The sequence below is a fragment of the Sander lucioperca genome, chromosome 3, assembly GCF_008315115.2.
Source record: "Sander lucioperca isolate FBNREF2018 chromosome 3, SLUC_FBN_1.2, whole genome shotgun sequence".
Classification (NCBI taxonomy): Eukaryota; Metazoa; Chordata; class Actinopteri; order Perciformes; family Percidae; genus Sander; species Sander lucioperca.
This window is the reverse complement of record NC_050175.1, coordinates 831,146-851,335: the sequence shown is the minus strand read 5'-3', so window position 1 is coordinate 851,335 and position 20,190 is coordinate 831,146. Positions and strand designations below refer to the sequence as shown.

Below are 20,190 nucleotides of genomic sequence, written 5' to 3'. Positions count from 1 at the left end.
GGGGTTTGTATGCCATTTGGCCTTTGAACGCTTTGGCAGCCCCCAGGAAGAGCTGGAGGTCACGGCTGCGGAGAAGGATGTCTGGATTCTGTTAAGCTTCCTGCCTCCACCCCCAGACCCAAGTGGCGGAAATTGGATGGATGTTTGACCCAAGTATATTGTCACATCTTCTTATACAGCGGCATCATGCAGATGCCATGCGTCTTTTTATGGCCTATTAGTAGTTGTCTCATAAATAGTAAAATAAGTTGGGCATGTGGCAAAAAAGCATGAAGGAGACAAATATGTCCTTCTGAGGTAAGATAAGCAAATCACTGGTTTGTCAAAGCCAAGCCTAAAAAACTTGAGCCAGATCACACAATGACTTTATGCATTCATAACCACCGACTGCCTATTTATTCCTTCTGTTCATTGTTCCATTGATTCCCCCTGATTACACTCATCTCACACCCTCTACTCTTTCCGTCTTCCTATTTTGAAGGAGGAGGAGTGACATGGATTGGCAAGACTTTTATCTAAAAAGCAGCTATAAATAACCACTTCGAAGAAGCAAGGAGTAGAACTCGAGAGGAAAGAGAGAGAAAGAAAGAGAGGGATGGAGAGTTAAAATAGTTCAGATGTGGGCTGTACAAATATTTGGTAAGCAGAGAGCATTTGGTTAGAACTGCAGAGTGCTGCTGAATCCAAAGCAGGCGAGCAGACAGGATGCATTTGATAAAATGTCAGAACAAAAACAAAAACAAGTCCATCCCATCGCTCACAGCTGAGCTCTGAAACCTTGTGCCTTTACCGTAGACTGTAAAAAAGAATGGACGTAGCATCATTGACATCCCCCATTGGTTTGTGTAATGCCATTGTGAAGCCAGCAGTTTGGCCGTCACCATCTTGGTATTTTGGAGTCAGAAGTGTCCATACTTGGGGAGAATGATGCAGCTAAGCCAGTGTCGTTAATGGTTTCAATGGCGCTGCGCTAAGCTAAATGCTAAAGAGGGAACACTGCCGATTTCCAACTGGCTGAAGCCAGTCATCCAGCATAGTTCTGATTGTGGGTAATCGGGGAACTCCGGCACTGTTCATCTGCATGTATGGCAGTACACAGAGCTGGTTGAAAATTGGCAGACTTTTCGTTAAGTTACCAGTTAACATTAGCCCTAACTAGGTAGCATGGCATGGTGCTACCGAACGCTGAACAAGCAACCACAATTTTCCAATTCACTTTGATGAAGTAAAAACACACAGTAAGAGGGTCAAAGTTAAGGTCAAAAACACAGACAGTACCCCAAAAAAAATTCACAGCTGTTTTAATGTACACAGGGCCATGGACACGCATTGCTAAGTCTCTATCATGACTGACATGTCTGTGTGTAGCCCTGCCCTAAAGCACCCCTTGCTTATCATTTATTTAAAAACAAATGGGGCCATCATTTTGCGATTGAGACCATAAACATGTTAGGAAAATGAGGTAATAAATAAAGTGAGAAGAAGGGGCATTTTACCATAGACTTAAATTGAATCACACTTCTTTTTAGCCCACTGCTGGAAATGAGACAGAATGCAGGTTTAAGGGACTGGAAGTTGCCGCTTGGCCTTGCAGCTCAGATTTAACAAATGAATGTATGACTTTACGCATTGACTTATGGGAGCACTACTAAATGTTCCTGCTATATGCACACTGAGAACTTCCTAGTTAAACCACCAACATAATTTGGGGTTTACGTGCCCATCAGTGGTAGTTCTTAGAGGTCTTGAATTACAAGTTCATGGATTCAAACCGGAAGACATCCAAAGACTTTTCTAACCTTTAAACCACTGTTCTTTCTTAACACCCGGACTTCTTTTTTATCTCTTAATCCTTCCTCTCTCCCTCCTCTATATGCTGATGATGTGGTTTTAAATGTCACTGCTGGAGGTCAGATTGTATTGGGAAGCAGTTTGCAATAACATCCACGACCAAGTGCGGGATTACAATGCTCAGGCTTAAAATGCGAAGAAAGTGGAGGAAGGGAGGGAAAAAGAGAGAAGCTATGGCTTGTGTGATTAGAGCTGGTGAGACAGAAGTAATTTCGAGATGAGGGTGACTGCAAAGAGTTAAGCCCGACAGGACTTACTGTACTGGTGATTATATATGCCTAGACAAGAAAGTAGGGTTCACATGTACATGTGGATGAGTCAACTGAAGCTCTTGCCTAACATCTTTTCTGACACGACGAGCATTCAAACTGACACACACACACACACACACACACACACACACACACACACACACACACACACACACACACACACACACACACACACAAACGGATACAATCAGTATGCATAGACAATCACAGCCTTGACCCCTTCAGTTATCTTATCTTCATCTCTGGAGGCCAGATAATCCACATAGGTCCTTCAACACACACACACACGCACGCACACACGCACACTAGTGTCCATGGTGCTTGCGTCCTAGCACATGCTGTAGTGATTTTTAAAAGGACTGGCTTATCAGTCGCCATGTCCGTAAACTGAAGAGCACACTCACCTTAACTGTTTTCTCTCCCAGTCTGTGCTCTAGTAAACTGAATGGTAATCACTTCTTCATTATACTACAATGCCATAGATTCCTATTGCTCCGTGCTAAACATTTCAAAGCTCTATATCCTGGAGCAAAGGACTGTTTTGCCCTGTGTCATGATTGTCAAAGTGTAAGTAAGCACATTCATGTATGCCTAATGTATGCTTCAGCTGATATCTTATGACTTATTAATGAGAAGATTGAATTAATCTACCTTTGGAAACTTCTGTACTTTGAACATATTGCTATTCTGTGTGTATGAGGAAGAGAGCTGTTCTTCAAAAGGTTGTAATCCTAAATGTACAGGTAAAGACTGCAGAAACCATTTCTAAATACACTATATAAATATAATTATTGTTTGCCAATTTGCAAATGTGTATCCCAAATTAGTTGTATTTATTAAAATCATTATATTTCATTATCCCTGCTCTACTTTGTTTGATCATACATATCAACTGAGCGACATTTTCTCCCCCAGCATGAGAACATGCCATTGCAAGTAGAGTAATTTCACAGTAATTTAATGAGTAAATCCATCCCCCATTTGGCGTCTTTGAACCCCCCCCTCCCACCCACACACACACACACACACACACACACACACACACACACACACACACACACACACACACACACACACACACACTTATAGTTTTGAAGCTAAACAGATTTGCATAAGCCATTTAAGTATAAATCTTGAGTTATTAGGTTCCAATCAGTTTCACTTAGTGTTCCGCTGGAATACTATAGTTAGTATAATCTCATCGAAATATGGAATGTTACATGACTTGGATTTGCATGAAATCTATGACTCTCGTGACATTGATTTCTGAGTAACAACAACAATGCACACAGCATTTGTATCTAACTGTGTGCTACATATGCAGTCCCTGGACGTCGACACACTGAAACTGTGTGCCTCTGCACCGATGGCTCATTGAGTGAGGCATACTACTGAAACGATTAGTTGGAGTGGGGTTCATGGGACCTATTTGACAGGATTCCAAGGGATCCCCTGCCAAGCAAGGATTTGTTTCATTGCAGAAATACCTCATTCATTTACTAGACATGATCTTAAATAAGGTCCTAGAGGAACGACACTTACACTAGTTGTATGTAATCCAAAATGAAAAGACAGTGACAAAAACATAATCTACATATCTCACCCTTACACACACACACACACACACACACACACACACACACACACACACACACACGCACACCAACAAACATTCTCCTACCCGCCACTAGTGTTGCGGAGGACAACCAGGGCATCAGGGAAGCCGTCCAGGTTGTAGTCCCCGAAGTGCAGGGCCAGGGGTTGGCTGGGTTTCCCTGGCACAAAGCTCCAAACTGTTCCCTTCCACTGGAAATCTGACAGCACTGTTACCCACTGTAACAAAATCAGAAAGAAATTACACATCAATCAATATTAACCAACACTGACTGGACACAATAATAGTGGAAATATAGGACAGGAGGAGGGTTAAAGGGTAATTTCATTTTTTTCAACCTGTACCCTATTTCCCTATGTTTTTGCTTGTAAGGGACTGATAGAAAGAACAATCTTTGAAATTGGTCCAGTATTAAGCGAGAAAGGATCCCTACAGAGATAGGCCTTTTTAAAACCTCTTTAAGACCTTTCTGTTTAACCAGAAACAGCTCTGAGGTCACTAGAGCTAAACCGACTTTTAGCTTGTATAAGCCAACTAATTTTACATGTAAATCGGTAAACTGTCTTTATTTAAATCGGTAAACTGTCTTTATTTCAACCAAAACTAGAGTTGTGATGGTTGGAAAAGTGGAAAGACGACTCAAAACGGCTTGTCATAGTTTTATTTTGTTTCTGTTGACTTTGAATGAAGTGTATTTTACGATGCTAAAATGACTGTGTATTGTCTAATAACAATCTCTAGTCTTTCAATTCATCTACAGTACCCTGAGTGCAAACTGAGACTCAAGCAATACTTACTTTAAAACAACCATTTACTTGAGAGGTAAAAAGCAAGTCACATTATTTGATAGTATTGACTTGTAAATCCTCAATTTAGCAACTCCTCTCCCAAATCAAATAATAGAAGAATAAAAAAATACCAAAATATGACTGAAGTTATCTGAATTGAGCAAAAGATAATCACATAAACCAGTATGAATTTAATTTATACCAATCAATAACAAAATTTAACTTCATTATAAATTGTCATTTGGTCTTATTATAAACTTCAGAGCTGTTTTTTTAGAAACAGGTGCTCTGTGTGTGTGTGTGTGTGTGTGTGTGTGTGTGTGTGTGTGTGTGCTCATAGCCTGCAGTCTTGCCTTTAATGCCATTCATTTTACACTTTAGAAACATGTACTGAAGAAGCCCTCCCACATTTTTAACCAAACACAAACAAGGCTTCTTTCCCTCATCTTGACAATTCATAAGTCAAGGTAATGGCGGGTGGTGATGGCGCAGTGGATATGACACCTAACCCTAACCCTTTGGTGTGGGAGATCTGGGTTCAATTCCCACTGCGATACATCAACCAATGTGTCCCTGAGCAAGACACTTAACCCCTAGTTGCTCCAGAGGCGTGCGGCCTTTGACATATATAGCAATTGTAAGTCGCTTTGGAAAAAAGTGTCAGGTAAATGACATGTAATGTAATGTAATAGGGCCCTCAAGGGGGCCTTGCTTTAAAACTGCTACTGACTGATGCATTTGATAGGAAAGAGTCAAACTAAAGTCGTACACACACACACACACACACACACACACACCCCTGGTCACTCCACTTTGCATTAACCTTTATCCTGGACTATACATCTGCCAATGCACATATTATACTGTATATTATTTGCACATTCTGCACTCAACCCATTCAGCCTCTTTTTCCTTATGCAACAGTTATTTTGTATGCATGTATTTGTTTCTGTATTTATTGTTTATTTAATGTTAATGTTTAATATGTTTGTTTGTTTATGTATGCACTATTCACCAAGGCAAATTCCACGTGTGTAACTTGTTGTGGAATTAAACCCTTTTCTAATTCTGAGACCATTATCACCTCTCACTAAATATGAATGCCATTTCACTCAGCAGCTGCATCAACACACAAGCACTAGCCTTGCCTCTCCATTTTTACATCTTTCTCTCTTCCAACAAATGCTGATGACTAAATGCATTAGTATCCCTAATCCACCATCATCGTAGTAACTCATGAGGAGCACCATTCAGTAGCCTACAGGATGTTCATTTTGGTACATACATTTCTTCTGACTGGTGCACCCTATGAACCAAGTAATATTAGTCTTCATTAATATAACTAATACAGTCCATATTACAGTCCAAAATGACCATACAGTTGAATCAACACCTCTCTGAAACACAAAAAGAACAACAGCTCCAAATTTTCAATAACCTACATACTTACAAAAATCCTCTCTCCTCAGAGCTAATATGATGAATCAGCCAGGCCAATGTGTCAGGCGATGCTTACTGCAGATATATAAGTATTGGCCAATTAATAACAAGAAATTAAATCTAGGTTTGAGGTAATTTAGAAAGACACCAATACTACATAGTTTGTCCAGACTCCCAACCATTGATATCACTATTGCCTTCAAAAATCCAGTATCAGTTGGGCTATAATTTCTATAGTATTATCATAATGACATTAGATTTGAAAGAAATTAAATACAAGTTGTTTTGAATTATATACATGTGAAAAGTATATAACTGTATTGAAACAGCTTTTTGTTGGCCCTGGTTTTCTTGATTTAAAAAAAAAAAAATGCATTTGAATACTCACAACTGCGCTAAATGCCCAGTTTAGATCCCTTTGTTTGTGTGTGTGAGTGTGGATCCTAGAAAGGCGTGAGGCCAGATGCTAGAGGTTTAAACTATTCATGAATGTTAAACAGAGAGAGCAGGTGCAGAGGAGAGTCACCAGAGAGACACTCACACTGACCAGAACTGCCTCTAATTGCTCTTAATACGACTAGCATGTCTGGAAAAGACAACCACTGCCTATTACCAATTAGGTAGAAATTTCTCACACAACCCATTTCCTAAAAACCAGTTGTGCACACTACGTGAACACAGGTACTGATATAGGGGTAACACAGAGTGGCCTGTTTGTAGGGGTGGCATGCGTGGTGGTGGTAGTGGGTGAAGGTCACGTTAATGACGTTTTCATAGGGGCTAGAAATTTGGATTCTGATTTCTTTACTCCTAACCCATAATGATAAGATAACTGAAGACTTCCCAATGGCAAAATAAAACTTTAAAACACGATATCTGATTGACCATCACTAATAAAAATACTGAAAAAGTATATAAATGAGCATCGTAAGCAAATCCAAACCACCTTAACATTCTAACTGCAATGTCATACAATAAAATGAAACAACACAACATTAGTACTGCTCTTCCTATTCACATTCATCTATTGGTGAAACAACATAACTGAGATCATTTGTCTCATCATTTTTAGTTTGACTTCATCACCACATGTAAAGAAGCTGTTTAGACTTATACATGGCAATAAATACACAAGTGGTAAAAAGTGGTGTACCTGCCCTAACAATTGTTTTTACAGAAATTAATTAATGTATGGGTATCATATTTGTTGATTTTATGCCTGAGCAAATGTTTAACTATGTAGCCATTAGCAGGCACAAAAACCTTTTCTGCTGTTTTATTTTGAAAGGCAGCACCATTTAATATTACATTAAATTGATAGAAAAATATAATTCAATTAGTCTAAACTTCTCTTTAACTTAACGCCTTAATTAGAAATAGCGTAGTTTAGGTCGTAGTGTTTGGACACAGAGTCCCTTGGACTGGACTTGACTCACTGTAGTGAGCAGAAGTGAGTTGAGGACGATAGTAATTATGCTCCTCTCCTTACAGATGGTGTCATAAAAGCTGGGGAGTGATAACCCAGGTTGAATATTTTTCAGAGAATAAGAGTGAGCTCAGCGCTTTAATGCAACACTGCCCAGTCAAGCTCTCATTAAATGACCGTTGAGTGATGTTGGTGATGTTGTAATGCGGTTTAAGAGGCTGACTGCCCTGCCATATGGGCGTAAAGCTTGGCTATGATTACTGTGGTCCAGGGTGGATGGGAGTGCTGGAAATGACCATTGTGTGGTGGCTGGCAGAGAGAATTAAAGAGAGAGAGAGTGAGACCAGAGAGGATGCTTGACATGCACTTAATGATATGCTGTCCCCCACACACACACACACACACACACACACACACACACATTTGGAGACATTTAGAGAGGTGGAACCACTATTCCCCTGTTAAAAGAACTGCAAACATATTAATGATTATAATCATCAAGAGATCTAATGACTCTAAAAGTAAAAAAGGGGAGAGAAGAATGATATATATATATATATATATATATATATATATATATATATATATATATATATATGAGATAAAGAAGAGAAAAGAAGGAAGTGAAAAGTTAGGATAAATATGTGTTCATTACTGTAGGTCTTGAGCTAAAATGATCTAAAATGATGACGGCTCAGATAAGAACTCATCACTTAGGGCATTGCTTTATAATCTAGACGATTTTTCGTCAAAGTCCATTATCTATTGACGGTAAAAAGCAATATGTAAGTAGAATGGCCATTCAGGATGAGCTGGTTTGAACTGGGAAAAGATGTTGATCTAGTACATATTAACTACACATTAGTTCCCATGTCAGCAGTTATTCTCAGAGCAGGTGGCCATGTTTTGAAATGGTAACTGCATCCTTAATCTTTTTTTAGGGTTTAGTCCTCAAGGCAAATGAATTCGCAGGTGAGTTATCTTTACGCTGGAGTCCTTTGCTTAGTGCTCAGCACGGCCATGGTGTTCTCTCTTAGGACAGAGTGAGGCCTTTGCTGGCCGCCAGCTTATCAGCAGACCACTGCGCTGGTGTTGGCCCTGAGGCAATCAGTGTACTGTCTGTTGCTTCTTTTCTAACGCTGATTAGAAGAGGAAGGATGAACAGCACGGAGAATACCAACAGCATCTAGTCAACACTGCAAAAATGCAGACACACAAACAGAATGTCTGTCATGCATCGGCTTGAATAGATTCACGTGATGGCATGATTGCTGCTGATTAAACTGGAGATGACATTTGAATCTGTAAGTCAGTGTTTAAAACCTCAGCCTGGAAGAAGAGCAGAGGTTGATGGAAAAGGCTGATGAAACAAAGTAAGTGGAGTGTCACTTAAACAGCCCATTTGGGTGATGTCCTGTTGTGTTATTTAACCCCCCCAATCCAAAGCACAAGTTGACTTTATATTTCAAAATTATTGTTTTGCGTCAGATCGTGACAAAGATCTTGACATTTCCGACTGCACTTGAAGGCAGCTTTATTCATGGAGAAAGAGAGAAAGAAAAGAGACGAGCGACTGTGCTTTGTGCTGGAGATTGTTGCAGGAAACAAGTCACCTGTTACAAAAACTACACAAGTAGTTAAGTGCTTGTGTTTCGTTACCCTCATAGTTTTTTAAAAACTTTCTTGTGGCAGCGATAGAGACAGGGAGGTTTACTGTAAGGGACTCTCACACCGCCTCAAAACAGACTGACAAGGCTGATCATCGGTTACATGATTGCGTCTCTCCAAAAGTTGTGTTGGGACCGTCCAGGAGTGAGTTAAACATTATCTTGTCAAACAAAGGATTTCCAGCCAACATGTGCTCAGAGACAATGGGCCTGAGACAAAGAAGGCCTACTTGGAAAATTCCGATCCAGGTCTCCTCAGGAGAGATGGTTCATCACCCATTTTCTAACAACGGCCTGCATGCAGACCTTGCAGCCTAAAAGTCGCACCTAGGTGTTACTGCACAAAATGGCCGAAACACCAGGAGGTCCTGCATTCCCATTGGTTCAGAGGTACCATAAAACCAGCATGGAGCCAGGTCTGGTGGCCTGAGCTATAAAACTCCATGTCACCCCCCACTTCTCGTCTTTTGCCCTGTGACTTTGGTCACTACAGCATGACACACAGAAACAAATGCTTTCCACCTCAACTCCAGTTGACGACAGGTCAGCACTACAAGTTTGTGCTAAAACTTCCATTTTTGAAACTAAGTGGACTTAATTTCGGTGCTGGGAGCACCGTGGATCCTCTGAAACCACTCGCCAGTGTTTTCATATCTGCAGGAGAAGGAAACAACGTTTTTCGTCTCAAGTCGACTCTAGCTCCCTTCTTTCTGCCCTTTTTGGAAGGAGAGCTTCCTCTGATCTGCTGACGAGTAGACACGGACCCCCGTTTCTTTCGTGGAAACCTACGGACAAACGGACTGAACACACAGTAAGAAGGCTTACGTCTGGGCAGAGATACATAGTGTGTTTTATTAATGAGTAATTTGCTATTGCTGCTACTTTGTGTTACCATTAATGTGATCTGATTAATACAGCGCTACTGCTGCGCGTGTAATGTATTAATCTAGGATTGTGACCGCTGAGTCAAATCTATTCTGTGAATGTACTCTGATCACGGTGCATTGTTGATATGTTGTGTTGAATATGTAGCTAGCTTGTTCAGGCTGTAAATGCTACTTCCTGCTTCTCCCACTGCTGAGGAGTTTTAGGTACTGTTAGATCCAAGTATATATATATATCTTTCTTTCCTACTTCTCTAACCTTTCTCTCACACACACATATATGAACACATAGCTAGTTACACACACGCGCTAAGGTGAACAGCTGGTCAAACAGCGAGTCACATAAACTGCAGAGCGCACACCGCTCCACAGTTCTGCGCTCCTGTGTGTCTCCCTCTTGTCAACCACACGTGTGCAGACACGTTAGCTTAGCAGCTAGCCTATTGTTGGTAGCACATAGCTTAGCCTGAATGAGCTAATGGCTAATCTTAGGCCTAGCCTATCAATACCGCCCTCTTGGGGTGAAACAGTTTTGTGCAGCTCACAAGAGTAGCCATTTTGTAGTCTTTGGCTAGACTACACCTCGTCACCCCCTACTCTTTCACACTCACTCTCTCACACCCACACACACACACACACACACACACACACACACACACACACACAGAGGATCTCTCCATATGCTGTTTTGTTTTGCTTTGTTTTGTTGTACTTAAAAGAAACGTATATTGGTTTTAATTGATCAAAGGATTATTGATTGGCCATTGATAATTTTGATTTTAATAAATTCTACTATACGTTAATTAGCAGTTGTTTGTGATTATTTGTATACTTGTTGTATTAATTGCTGGTTAAACACAGGTCAGTGCTCGGATTTCACCCTTCCACTGACAATGAGACTATTCCACAGTTCAATATTGGCCCCTGAAGTTCCAGGGTGGTGCCCCGTTTTGATTGTTTGTTGATTTGATAAAGTTATTAATAACCATATTCATAACTTTATTAATATTGATAAACATCTTTGATAATATGCCAATAATCTGATCTGTACCCCTGCGTGTACCCAACAGTTGAATCAGTCTCAACTTTTCACCGCAGGCCGCCGTGGGTTTTTTCGGCTTCCACCGCCGCACCTAAACGCAGTACCCCCTTTCAAAAGTCTATGTGATCGCAGCCTAAGCCTGGCGTATTAGTAATTAATTAAACACAGTCAAATCAAACACAACTGTTGCATTATCATGGCTGTCTCGCTGTAATTTAAACATTATATTGTTTCCTGGGAAAAAAAATGGATTGTGTCTCTCAAACATTAACTAATGACATTGTTATGTGATGATCAAATTGTGCAAACATCTGGCAGAACAAAAGCAGATTATGAAAGACTTACAGTAATTGTGATAAATTAGCAGACGAGATCACAAAGCCTACCAGCAAAAGTGCAAATCATAAGATCATTCAATGGAGCAGAGGGGGTGGGAGGGGGGCAGGGGCTGCAATAACATCGGCCATTTTTCCTCAGCAAGATGTGACACCGTTTCCCCTCAGTTTGTTTTTATTGCTCAGCAGTATTGTGTGGGGAATTTGGAGGAAATCATATGGGCCTCCGTGAGGATATTAAAGGTTCTAATCAAATCATTTTTTATTTGAGAAGCTATAATGAATAGCCAACCTGACAGAAGAGCTCCTTAAATAAATCATGAAGCAGTTACTCCTTCCTCGTGGCTGTGGAAGTTTTGACATTTAATCACTAAATATAACAGAGTGCATATATAATGTCAAGTGTGTGTCCATAGATTTATCTGTGGCCTAGTGTCCTCCCAGTCAAACAGAGCGTGCTTAAGTCTAAATAACTCAATACTGACATTCGCTGGGTCAAATGTCAACATATTAACCCCAAATTGAGTGTGTGTGTGTTAACGCAGATATCCAAATGACCTAGTTAATGGAGATGAAGACGATGATGGGATTTGTGCTTGCGAGGTAATCTGATACCCTTAATGGTAGTGAGGGGTATCTCGCATACAAATAGCTTTTTGTCAAACAGCGAGAAAACACAGCCCGGGTACAGAGAGCTCATTGAGGCCTTCTGCACACACGCACGCACGCACGCAAAGACTCCCCGACATAAAATCGCTCTCCTGGCTCTTTGCTGATGAATAAAGTGAAAAAGCGACGGCATGCTTGCAGACTCCCATTGATTCAAGTTGGCGGAGAGTGCTCCCGCTTCATTAGGCCAAGAAATTAAAATGTGGGCGGCCTGCGGTGGTGGTGGGGTTTACGGGGTGATGTGTAACATCAACAGACAACAAGGCTGTCTCAGGCAATAAAATGTTTGAAAAAAAACGAAAGAAAAAAAAACAGGTGTGTAATGAAGCATTGGCTTTTATGATGCCAGCGATATAATGACTGTAATGCTTATCACATTAGAACTGGCACTGAGAGACAGCATGGGAATGAACAGTGGAGGAGTGGGCGGAGAACATGACTACTACACAGCAAAGTAAAAGTTAGTGTTTATGGGTCTACATGTATGTTATGATTGTGTTTTAGGTGATGCAATGTCTGAAATATTCTACCCTAAAATATAATGAATCAGCAATCACATAATTTGCTCCTAAAGTATTTTCAATGAGAGGTTTTTAGAGAAGAAGCGGGTTTTCTGACCTAAGTATCCCAAAAATACTAAGGCCCATTTGTACTAGACGTTGAAAAACATACCGGACATGAAATGTGATTAAAAAAAAATCTAAAGAAAACATGAATTCCAAAGATATTTGAAAAAAAATGCAAACTAAAATGCAAACTGCTTAAAACTGAATTTATCTGAACAGTGGAAAGTCTTAATGTAATTTTGAGAAAATGAGGATGGTTGTATGTTTCCAGTCTTTATGCTGAACTAAGCTCCCCCTTGCTGGCCCCAGCTCAAGGGCTTTCAAAGTCTAACACTGTGGGCCACCCCCTCAGACAAAATCGAGACAACATCACACACACATTTTGGCAAACTGGCACCGTTAAAAAGGCCAATTTAACTATTAGCAGTTCCTGTTTGCAATGTAGCCATGGATGTACAGACAGCTCTCACTGGATTACTCTGATACAAAAGAAAACTTTAAAAAAGTGATGATCCTCAGGCAAGTTCTGGAGTGACAAGTTGCATTTTTTTTTGCTTTTTCTATGCTTTCGAACTAGATTTATGGATGTTTATTCGCGATAAACATTGGAGTGATTTTTGAAATTGCCGCAATGGGGCACACGGATTAAGCATCTTAATGGCCTCCATGAACTGTGTCACAGCCACTGCTGCTGCACTTAACTGACTGTTTTGGTAAGCGGGCCAAGCTACAATATCTAACTTCTCCTTGTTTTCAGTGCAGTGTCTTCCTCTGCATCCTGCCCTCAACTCTCCTACACCCCCCTTGGGAGGCACACCTCAGTTTATAAACTTCTGCACTAGCTTAATATTTAATGCTATATACTAAGCTATTTCCCAATGTCAAACTGTGATGATATTTCTAACCTTCAAAATGTTACTATCCATCAGATGGTGCTTTTATCTTTGGTGATGGCATCTGCATTAACTGACTATGTATATACCAATACACCATGCACTGACATTTCCTTATCCAAAATACCCAGATACAGATTGTTTTTTATTGGGCAGGTATAAATGAGGTCATAGTTTGTCCTCGGAAAAAAGGCAGTCAGAGTCAGAGCCAGAGATGGAGTGAGACCATATGTCTTTGTGTCCGCTGGGCAGGGTGGGGGCACTGCGATCTGCTGTCAGTGTCACCTCTTTGACCACTGACTGACCGGTGGACTGGGATGACTGGGAAGAGGCTGTCTAGCTTAAACTGGCTGCCCTTACACCGTCTGGACAGCAACAGCAGGAAGCTGGTGCAATCTTCATGGGGGCGGTATGTGTGTTTTGCATTTGTGCATGTGTGTAAATGGGGGGGTGTTAAGAGACCAAATACACACAGAAATATGCACACAAACACAAAAGAAAGGCTTTGAGGTTTGTATGTTTGTTACAACTAGGGCTGCAACAACGAATCGATGAAATTCGATTATTAAAAAAGTTGGCAACGAATTTCATTATCGATTCGTTGTGTCACGCGACACGCCACTCAGTCGCAGAGATAAAAGCAATTGAGTTGAGTGCCGTGCGGAGCGGCGCGGAGCGATGGAAAAGAAAAAAAGAGCAGAGCGGAGTAGAGGAAATACGGAGAGAGACCGGAAAGACGCGTAACGTTGTTCTGAAACACATGGCTGAGGCAGAGAAATCAGTACCACCTAAGTCATCCAAGGTGTGGGAGCATTTCACAATACATAAATCAAAAACGTGTTAATTGCAAGATAAGCAAAAGCAACACGGCATGGCACGGGCGCACCACGGTGATGATTCAGAACCTAAAACGTAAACATGGTGGAGTCCTTGATAAAGGGAGTTCAACAGCAGGGTAAAGTCACTACACAATCCTACTTCTGTTCCGTTTTGAAGTGAGGAATGTAAGCAGGGTTCAAAATTAACTTTTTCGTCCACCAGCCAAATGGCTAGTGAATGTTCAAATTTGACCAGCCACTTTAATAGATTATCATTGTTTTTTTGGCTGGTGACTGAAGCAAATCTACCAGCCACTTGCATATTTTACCAGCATTTGGCTGGTAAATGGTGCTAATTTTGAACCCTGAACGTAACGTCCCTCCAGTGGTGCTGGTGTGGTATTTACTCGTTATCCAGCTTGACAAGCATGACAAGCTAGCGTTAGCTCGTTAATAACAGTAGTAAAGCAGGACTAAAGACACGTTTTTATTCACTCACCTTTTTTTTTGGCCCATTAATTTTTCAATCTATTGTCATGTATATATTCTGTGCTTTGTCCCATATCAGTTATTGTTGACAAATATATTTGTGTGTGTTGTACTTTTTAATTTCATTTTAAAGTTCTTTTATAGCACTTGGTCATTTTAAGCTGTGTTTAAATGTGGTGTACAAATGAACTTGCACTTACTACAATGATGGTAATAATTTAATGAATAAGCTTCAAGTGAACGTTTGTGTGTGTGTGTGTGTGTGTGTGTGTGTGTGTGTGTGGTCTATATCTGCTCTTTGGGTTACTTACCTTTACACAACTATTAACTAAAACAACAAGTATGTATGTATTGAGTTGATGTAAATTAATGCTTTTTTGTTTTTTGGTTTTTTATCTGATTCATCGATTAATTGAAAAAATAATCGACAGATTAATCGATTATTAAAATAATCATTAGTTGCAGCCCTACACCCTAAAAACAGCTGGGTTATTTCATCTACCCAACCTCTGGGTTATGAAATGTTTTACCCATTATGGGTTATTTATCTGGAATTTGGATTATTTTGTGCAACTCATGCGTTGAGTTAAAATCCATCAACCCAACATACATCGGTTGACCCAGCACGTGGGTTGTTTGTGCTTCGAACGTCATCACATCATCACCAGAGTCCACACACCGAGCGCTCGTCACAGCAGAGAAACTGACTGGTCATCCAGCGAGGCAAATAAATAATAAAAGGTTTGTGTACACTAGCTATACATGTCTAATTCACATTGTCTGTGTTGCGTTACCTATTAAAGTAGTATCTTTATATTGTCGAGGCTAGTTGGTTGGTTTGGCTAACAACGTAGCTAACGTTAGCCATTTAGCTAACCGTTATCATGGAAGCACGGATAGCCTACAGCTTATCCGTTTGGTCTGAATTATATTAATGAATGAATGAAACAAGTTCATAATGCCCATGGGCATATGGTCATGTTTATTGAGTTCGCCAGGCTAATTTGCCAGCTAGTTTCAAGCTAGCCAGGTGATTCGCCAGTTAACTAGCTAGCTAGCTAGTTTACTAGCCAACAGGCTGTCAGTTAGTTGCTTTGCTAGCTATAATATTTTAACTGGCTATAAATGAATGTGCTTGTTTTTCCTGAAGCTTTTAATGTGAAATGTGAAGGCATAACAGTGTTTGACTGATTAAAGTATGTAAAAACAATGAGATAACCTGATATGTCTGACTAAATGCATTTATGTGCATTTATTTAAGTAATGTGGTGACCCACAATAGATAAGAACAAATTCTTATTTAAAATGGTGGCCTGGCAAACGACAAGGGCCACTTGAGTGAAGGGTTAAGAAATATATAATAAAAAGTTTGGGAACCACTGCTGTAAACTGTTATACTGACAGTCGTGCACTAAAGGCTATGCTGTGAGCAGCCACAAATATTCTTGTGAAGTAAAAACATAGACAATTTACATGTATGCAATTTGTCATATGAATTATATAGGGAGAGAGGGAGGATTGTTTTCTCTATATTTTGTGATGCTAAATAAAATGCCTGTTATCTTCACATTGGATTACACTCTGCTGCTAGTCTGCATTGCTTTTGCATGGTGACATCTGAATAGTTAATACAATAGCAATTGTATTTTTGCTTAAGCTCTTTTTGTGTTTGTTTCAGATCAATGGACAGCTTTGTCATTAACACTTTGACAGGGTGGCAACTGACAGACCTTGTCGAAAGATTTAAAGGTAAGAAATATTTGTTTTCCCATCCACAGCATAGCTTAGCTAGTGACTCTACTATGAGGCTGCGGGGTGTGTGTGTGTTTGTGTGTGTGTGTGTGTGTGCGTGCGCAGTTCTGCTGTTGTCATGTTAACATTGTCAGCCTTGAATATCTTGTACAACTCTGAATATAGCACGGTTAGTTAAGGGTGTGTGTGACACGTTTACTGCCACAGAAACGCAGTGACTGTACTCCGGTACTCTTTTAAATTTTTAGTTTCTAAACTACAAACTAATCAGCTGCAGGGCGGGAATTAACTGCACGTAACAGTTAGCATGGGTTTTATTTTAGTTGGATATTAAATGACAAAATCACAGGTATGCCAGTCCACATCTTATTGGCACCTATGTCTTCCTACATATGCCGTTGGGGAACTCGCCCTGAGGCAGCTGCCAGCCTTGCTTCCACCTTCAACTTACAAAGTTGGCCATGGCCGCGGTGCGAAAGTGGTTCGCCACACCATTCAGGAATGCAGCTTGGCCTTCATCGCCCATAAGCCTGTAAGTCCTCAAGCACGTCTAAAGGGGAAACTTTATTCATTTTATCAACATATCTGAGCTCAAGAATGTGTGCACGCACACATGCATATCCAGGTTTGTTTTACTATACTTTTGGGGACAGGGATCAAATATAGCCTGACAGTATTCGGGAAAATAGCCGTTCTACAAGCTTACAACGCGTTGGTCACTATCAAAGCATCCTGGGCTTCTAGAACACCTCAGCAGTGCCACAGGCTGATTACCTCTGTACCACACCGCACTGATGCAGTAATTTGTTCTAAAACAGGCACCAACAAAGTATTGAGTGCAGAAATTAACATATTTATCAGAAGGTTGACACTTTTATATTTTAACCCATTAAATCTACATAGCATTTGCAGCCCACTTATCAGACCACCTAACCTGGCTGCCTATCGGCCAGATAGCATAGTCAGATAGGTGGGCCGCACACATTTTCTGAGCACGTTTATTGTAATGATAGATCATCAATCGATTTATGGCTTTTTAGGTCAATTGAGGTCTGAATCCTTTTTTAAATTGTTTTCTGTAATGTGAACTATATGCCATAACCATCAAGACTTAATCAAAAAAGGTTTGGAATATTTCGTTATGTGCAATGAAATGTAGACTAGTACAGTTCAACTTTTTGAATTAGAGATGCACTGAATCTTTTCCAAATTGTAAAGCTAACTAGACTTTATCATAAAACAATCATTTCTCTAGTGAGGACCAGGAAAATGGTCTTCACAATGTCTATATTTTAATTCTACTGTAGTAGTCGGTAGACATTTGGTCCTTACTCACTCGCACTCTCTCACTTGCTCTCTTGTATTCTTTCTTTTTTAGCCTGGAATAAACATGGTGGAGTACCTCCATGAGGCCAAGGCATGCAAACCATACCCCTACATCCTGACGCTGGGAAATGATCAGAGTGTATTTCAGGCCTTCGTCATAATAGCTGGACAGGCCCTGGAACAAGAAGCACTGCTTCAGGCCATTGATGTCTGCTTCAAGGCATTCTTTGTCTTTGACATTAAATACCCGAAGCAGTGTGAACATGTGTGGGAATTCATACAGATTGTAATATATGAAATGCCAGGAGGGGAGTCTAAAATGGTAAAGTTTATTCAAAGTAGAATACTTGCTTGCAAGTAGAGCTAATGGCTCTTAATAACAGCTTTTTAATAGGAATTTGAATTTCTTGAATTTGTTCACTATAGACCTGTTGACTGTTGACCTACTGAATGTTCAGCCAGTTCATTCGTAATTGTTGTTTTGCTCTGAATGTTTTCCTACCTAAGTGATATGAACTGCACCAGTTCCACTATATTGTTGATATTAATTAATGTAATATAATACATTTTTTCAAAGATTCCATTATGTTGTTTTGTTTTTGTATTGTTAAAGTGTTTATTGCATAATATATGCATAAATCTAGCATGTATTCTGTTCTAGGTTTGTAGTTTAACAGTTTTATAGCTATGGGTAGTCTATTGCAATTTATTTTCTTAAATTGTACTGTAATGTGTTAGAATTAATCTGGCATATGGGTTAATTTTACCCTGCATTTGGGTACACTATATAACAAATATGTAGTTGAATCAACCCAGAATTGTATTTAATTGAGAAAGTTTTATAATCGAGAAAGAAGGAGATCACCACACCTTGACACACCTTCAGGTACGTATGACTTCCGGTTGACTTCCTGTTTCCTGTTGTAGACAACGGCAGCTGCAGACTGCTTAACGTCCTGCAATTTAAGTCCTCTACAGTGAAATACAGTCACTCTTTGCATCGTCTAGCTGTATATTAACCGGACCTGTCTGGCCGCAGTTTCTCCGTTGTTTGTAAAACTCTCCTCCGCTCCGTTAACCAACGTCTAGCTATTTGTTGTGCTAACGGCTAGTTAGCCTGTCTGCTAGCGGGGAGGTGACGTGGACCCCTTAGGATGTTTGCCTCCTTGGAATTCTTTTCTATATTTTGGCAGTAGTAACGGAGTATCCACAGCTTGCTAACACAAGCAGGAGCATCCGCAAGTGTTGACTTGTGAACTGCAAGTGAAGAGGGATCGGTTTTGGAGAGGGCCTCCGTCAACGTTGCTACTAGCTAAACTAGCAAGCTACACGATGCCCCCCCTCAGCTGTACACCTGGCTGCGACTCGTGCCTCCTGTTCAGCCAGAAGATAGTGGAACTTGAAGCCAGAATAGCGACTCTCCACCAGATCAAGGTGAATGAACAGTTCCTTGACACCATTATCATTGGAAGTTCCCCTCACACACACACACTAATGTCGGATGTTTTGATTCCACTCTGCCCTGCACTACTCTCACCCCACCACGCACTAATACAACCTCTGTCCCTGTCGTCTCTCCTCGGCTTCTGCCGAGAACCAAGTCAGCTCTGCTGACCAGCTCCACTCCACACCAGCCTGAGCCATGGCGTATAAGCAAGCACCACAGCAGGCGGTCAGGACAACGCTCAGGCCCAGCCCAACCTATACGACTAGAAAATCGCTACACCATTCTGATGAACGATGAGGAGTTCCCTCTGCTCTGCGGAAACCCTTCTCTGCCACGTCCCCACGGCGCTCATCCTGGCCCATCCACACAGTCGGCGCGCCCCCCTTCAGACCCAACAACTTCCACACTGGTCATCGGAAGCTCCATGGTCAGGGACCTCTACATTCCCCCTACACCTAGCGGTCCGTCCAAGGTCTACTGCTTCCCTGGTGCCAAGGTCCGTGACATCCAGCACAAACTTCCCAGCATCCTCGCCTGCCACGCTAAGGTCGACAACATCATCGTGCATGTGGGCACAAACGACATCAGAGAGAGACGGTCGACAGCACTTCGAAAAGACTTCACCACTCTCATCACCACCCTGATGGGCACAGGAAAACGGATCGTCATTTCTGGGCCTCTACCTACCTACAGAAAGGGTGCTGAAAGATGGTCCAGACTGTTCGGGCTCCACACCTGGCTGAAACCCCACTGCGCTTCCCTGGGCATTCCCTATGTCGACAACTTCAACTTGTTCTGGGAGAGGCCCAGCCTGCTGAAACATGATGGTCTCCACCCAAACCGACATGGAGCCAGGCTGCTATCTGACAACATAACGACCACACTGAAAGTTAAGTATTGACATTCTGTT

General features: G+C 41.0%; 1 protein-coding gene across 1 annotated transcript in view; it reads right to left on the bottom strand.

The window, feature by feature from the left end:
* Positions 1-20,190, bottom strand: part of itfg1 (integrin alpha FG-GAP repeat containing 1) — a 162,715-nt gene that overhangs the window by 78,542 nt on the left and 63,983 nt on the right. The window contains exon 10 of the mRNA XM_031309162.2: positions 3,805-3,956. Coding sequence (XP_031165022.1) covers positions 3,805-3,956 — 152 coding nt within the window. The remainder of the gene's footprint in view (positions 1-3,804; positions 3,957-20,190) is intronic.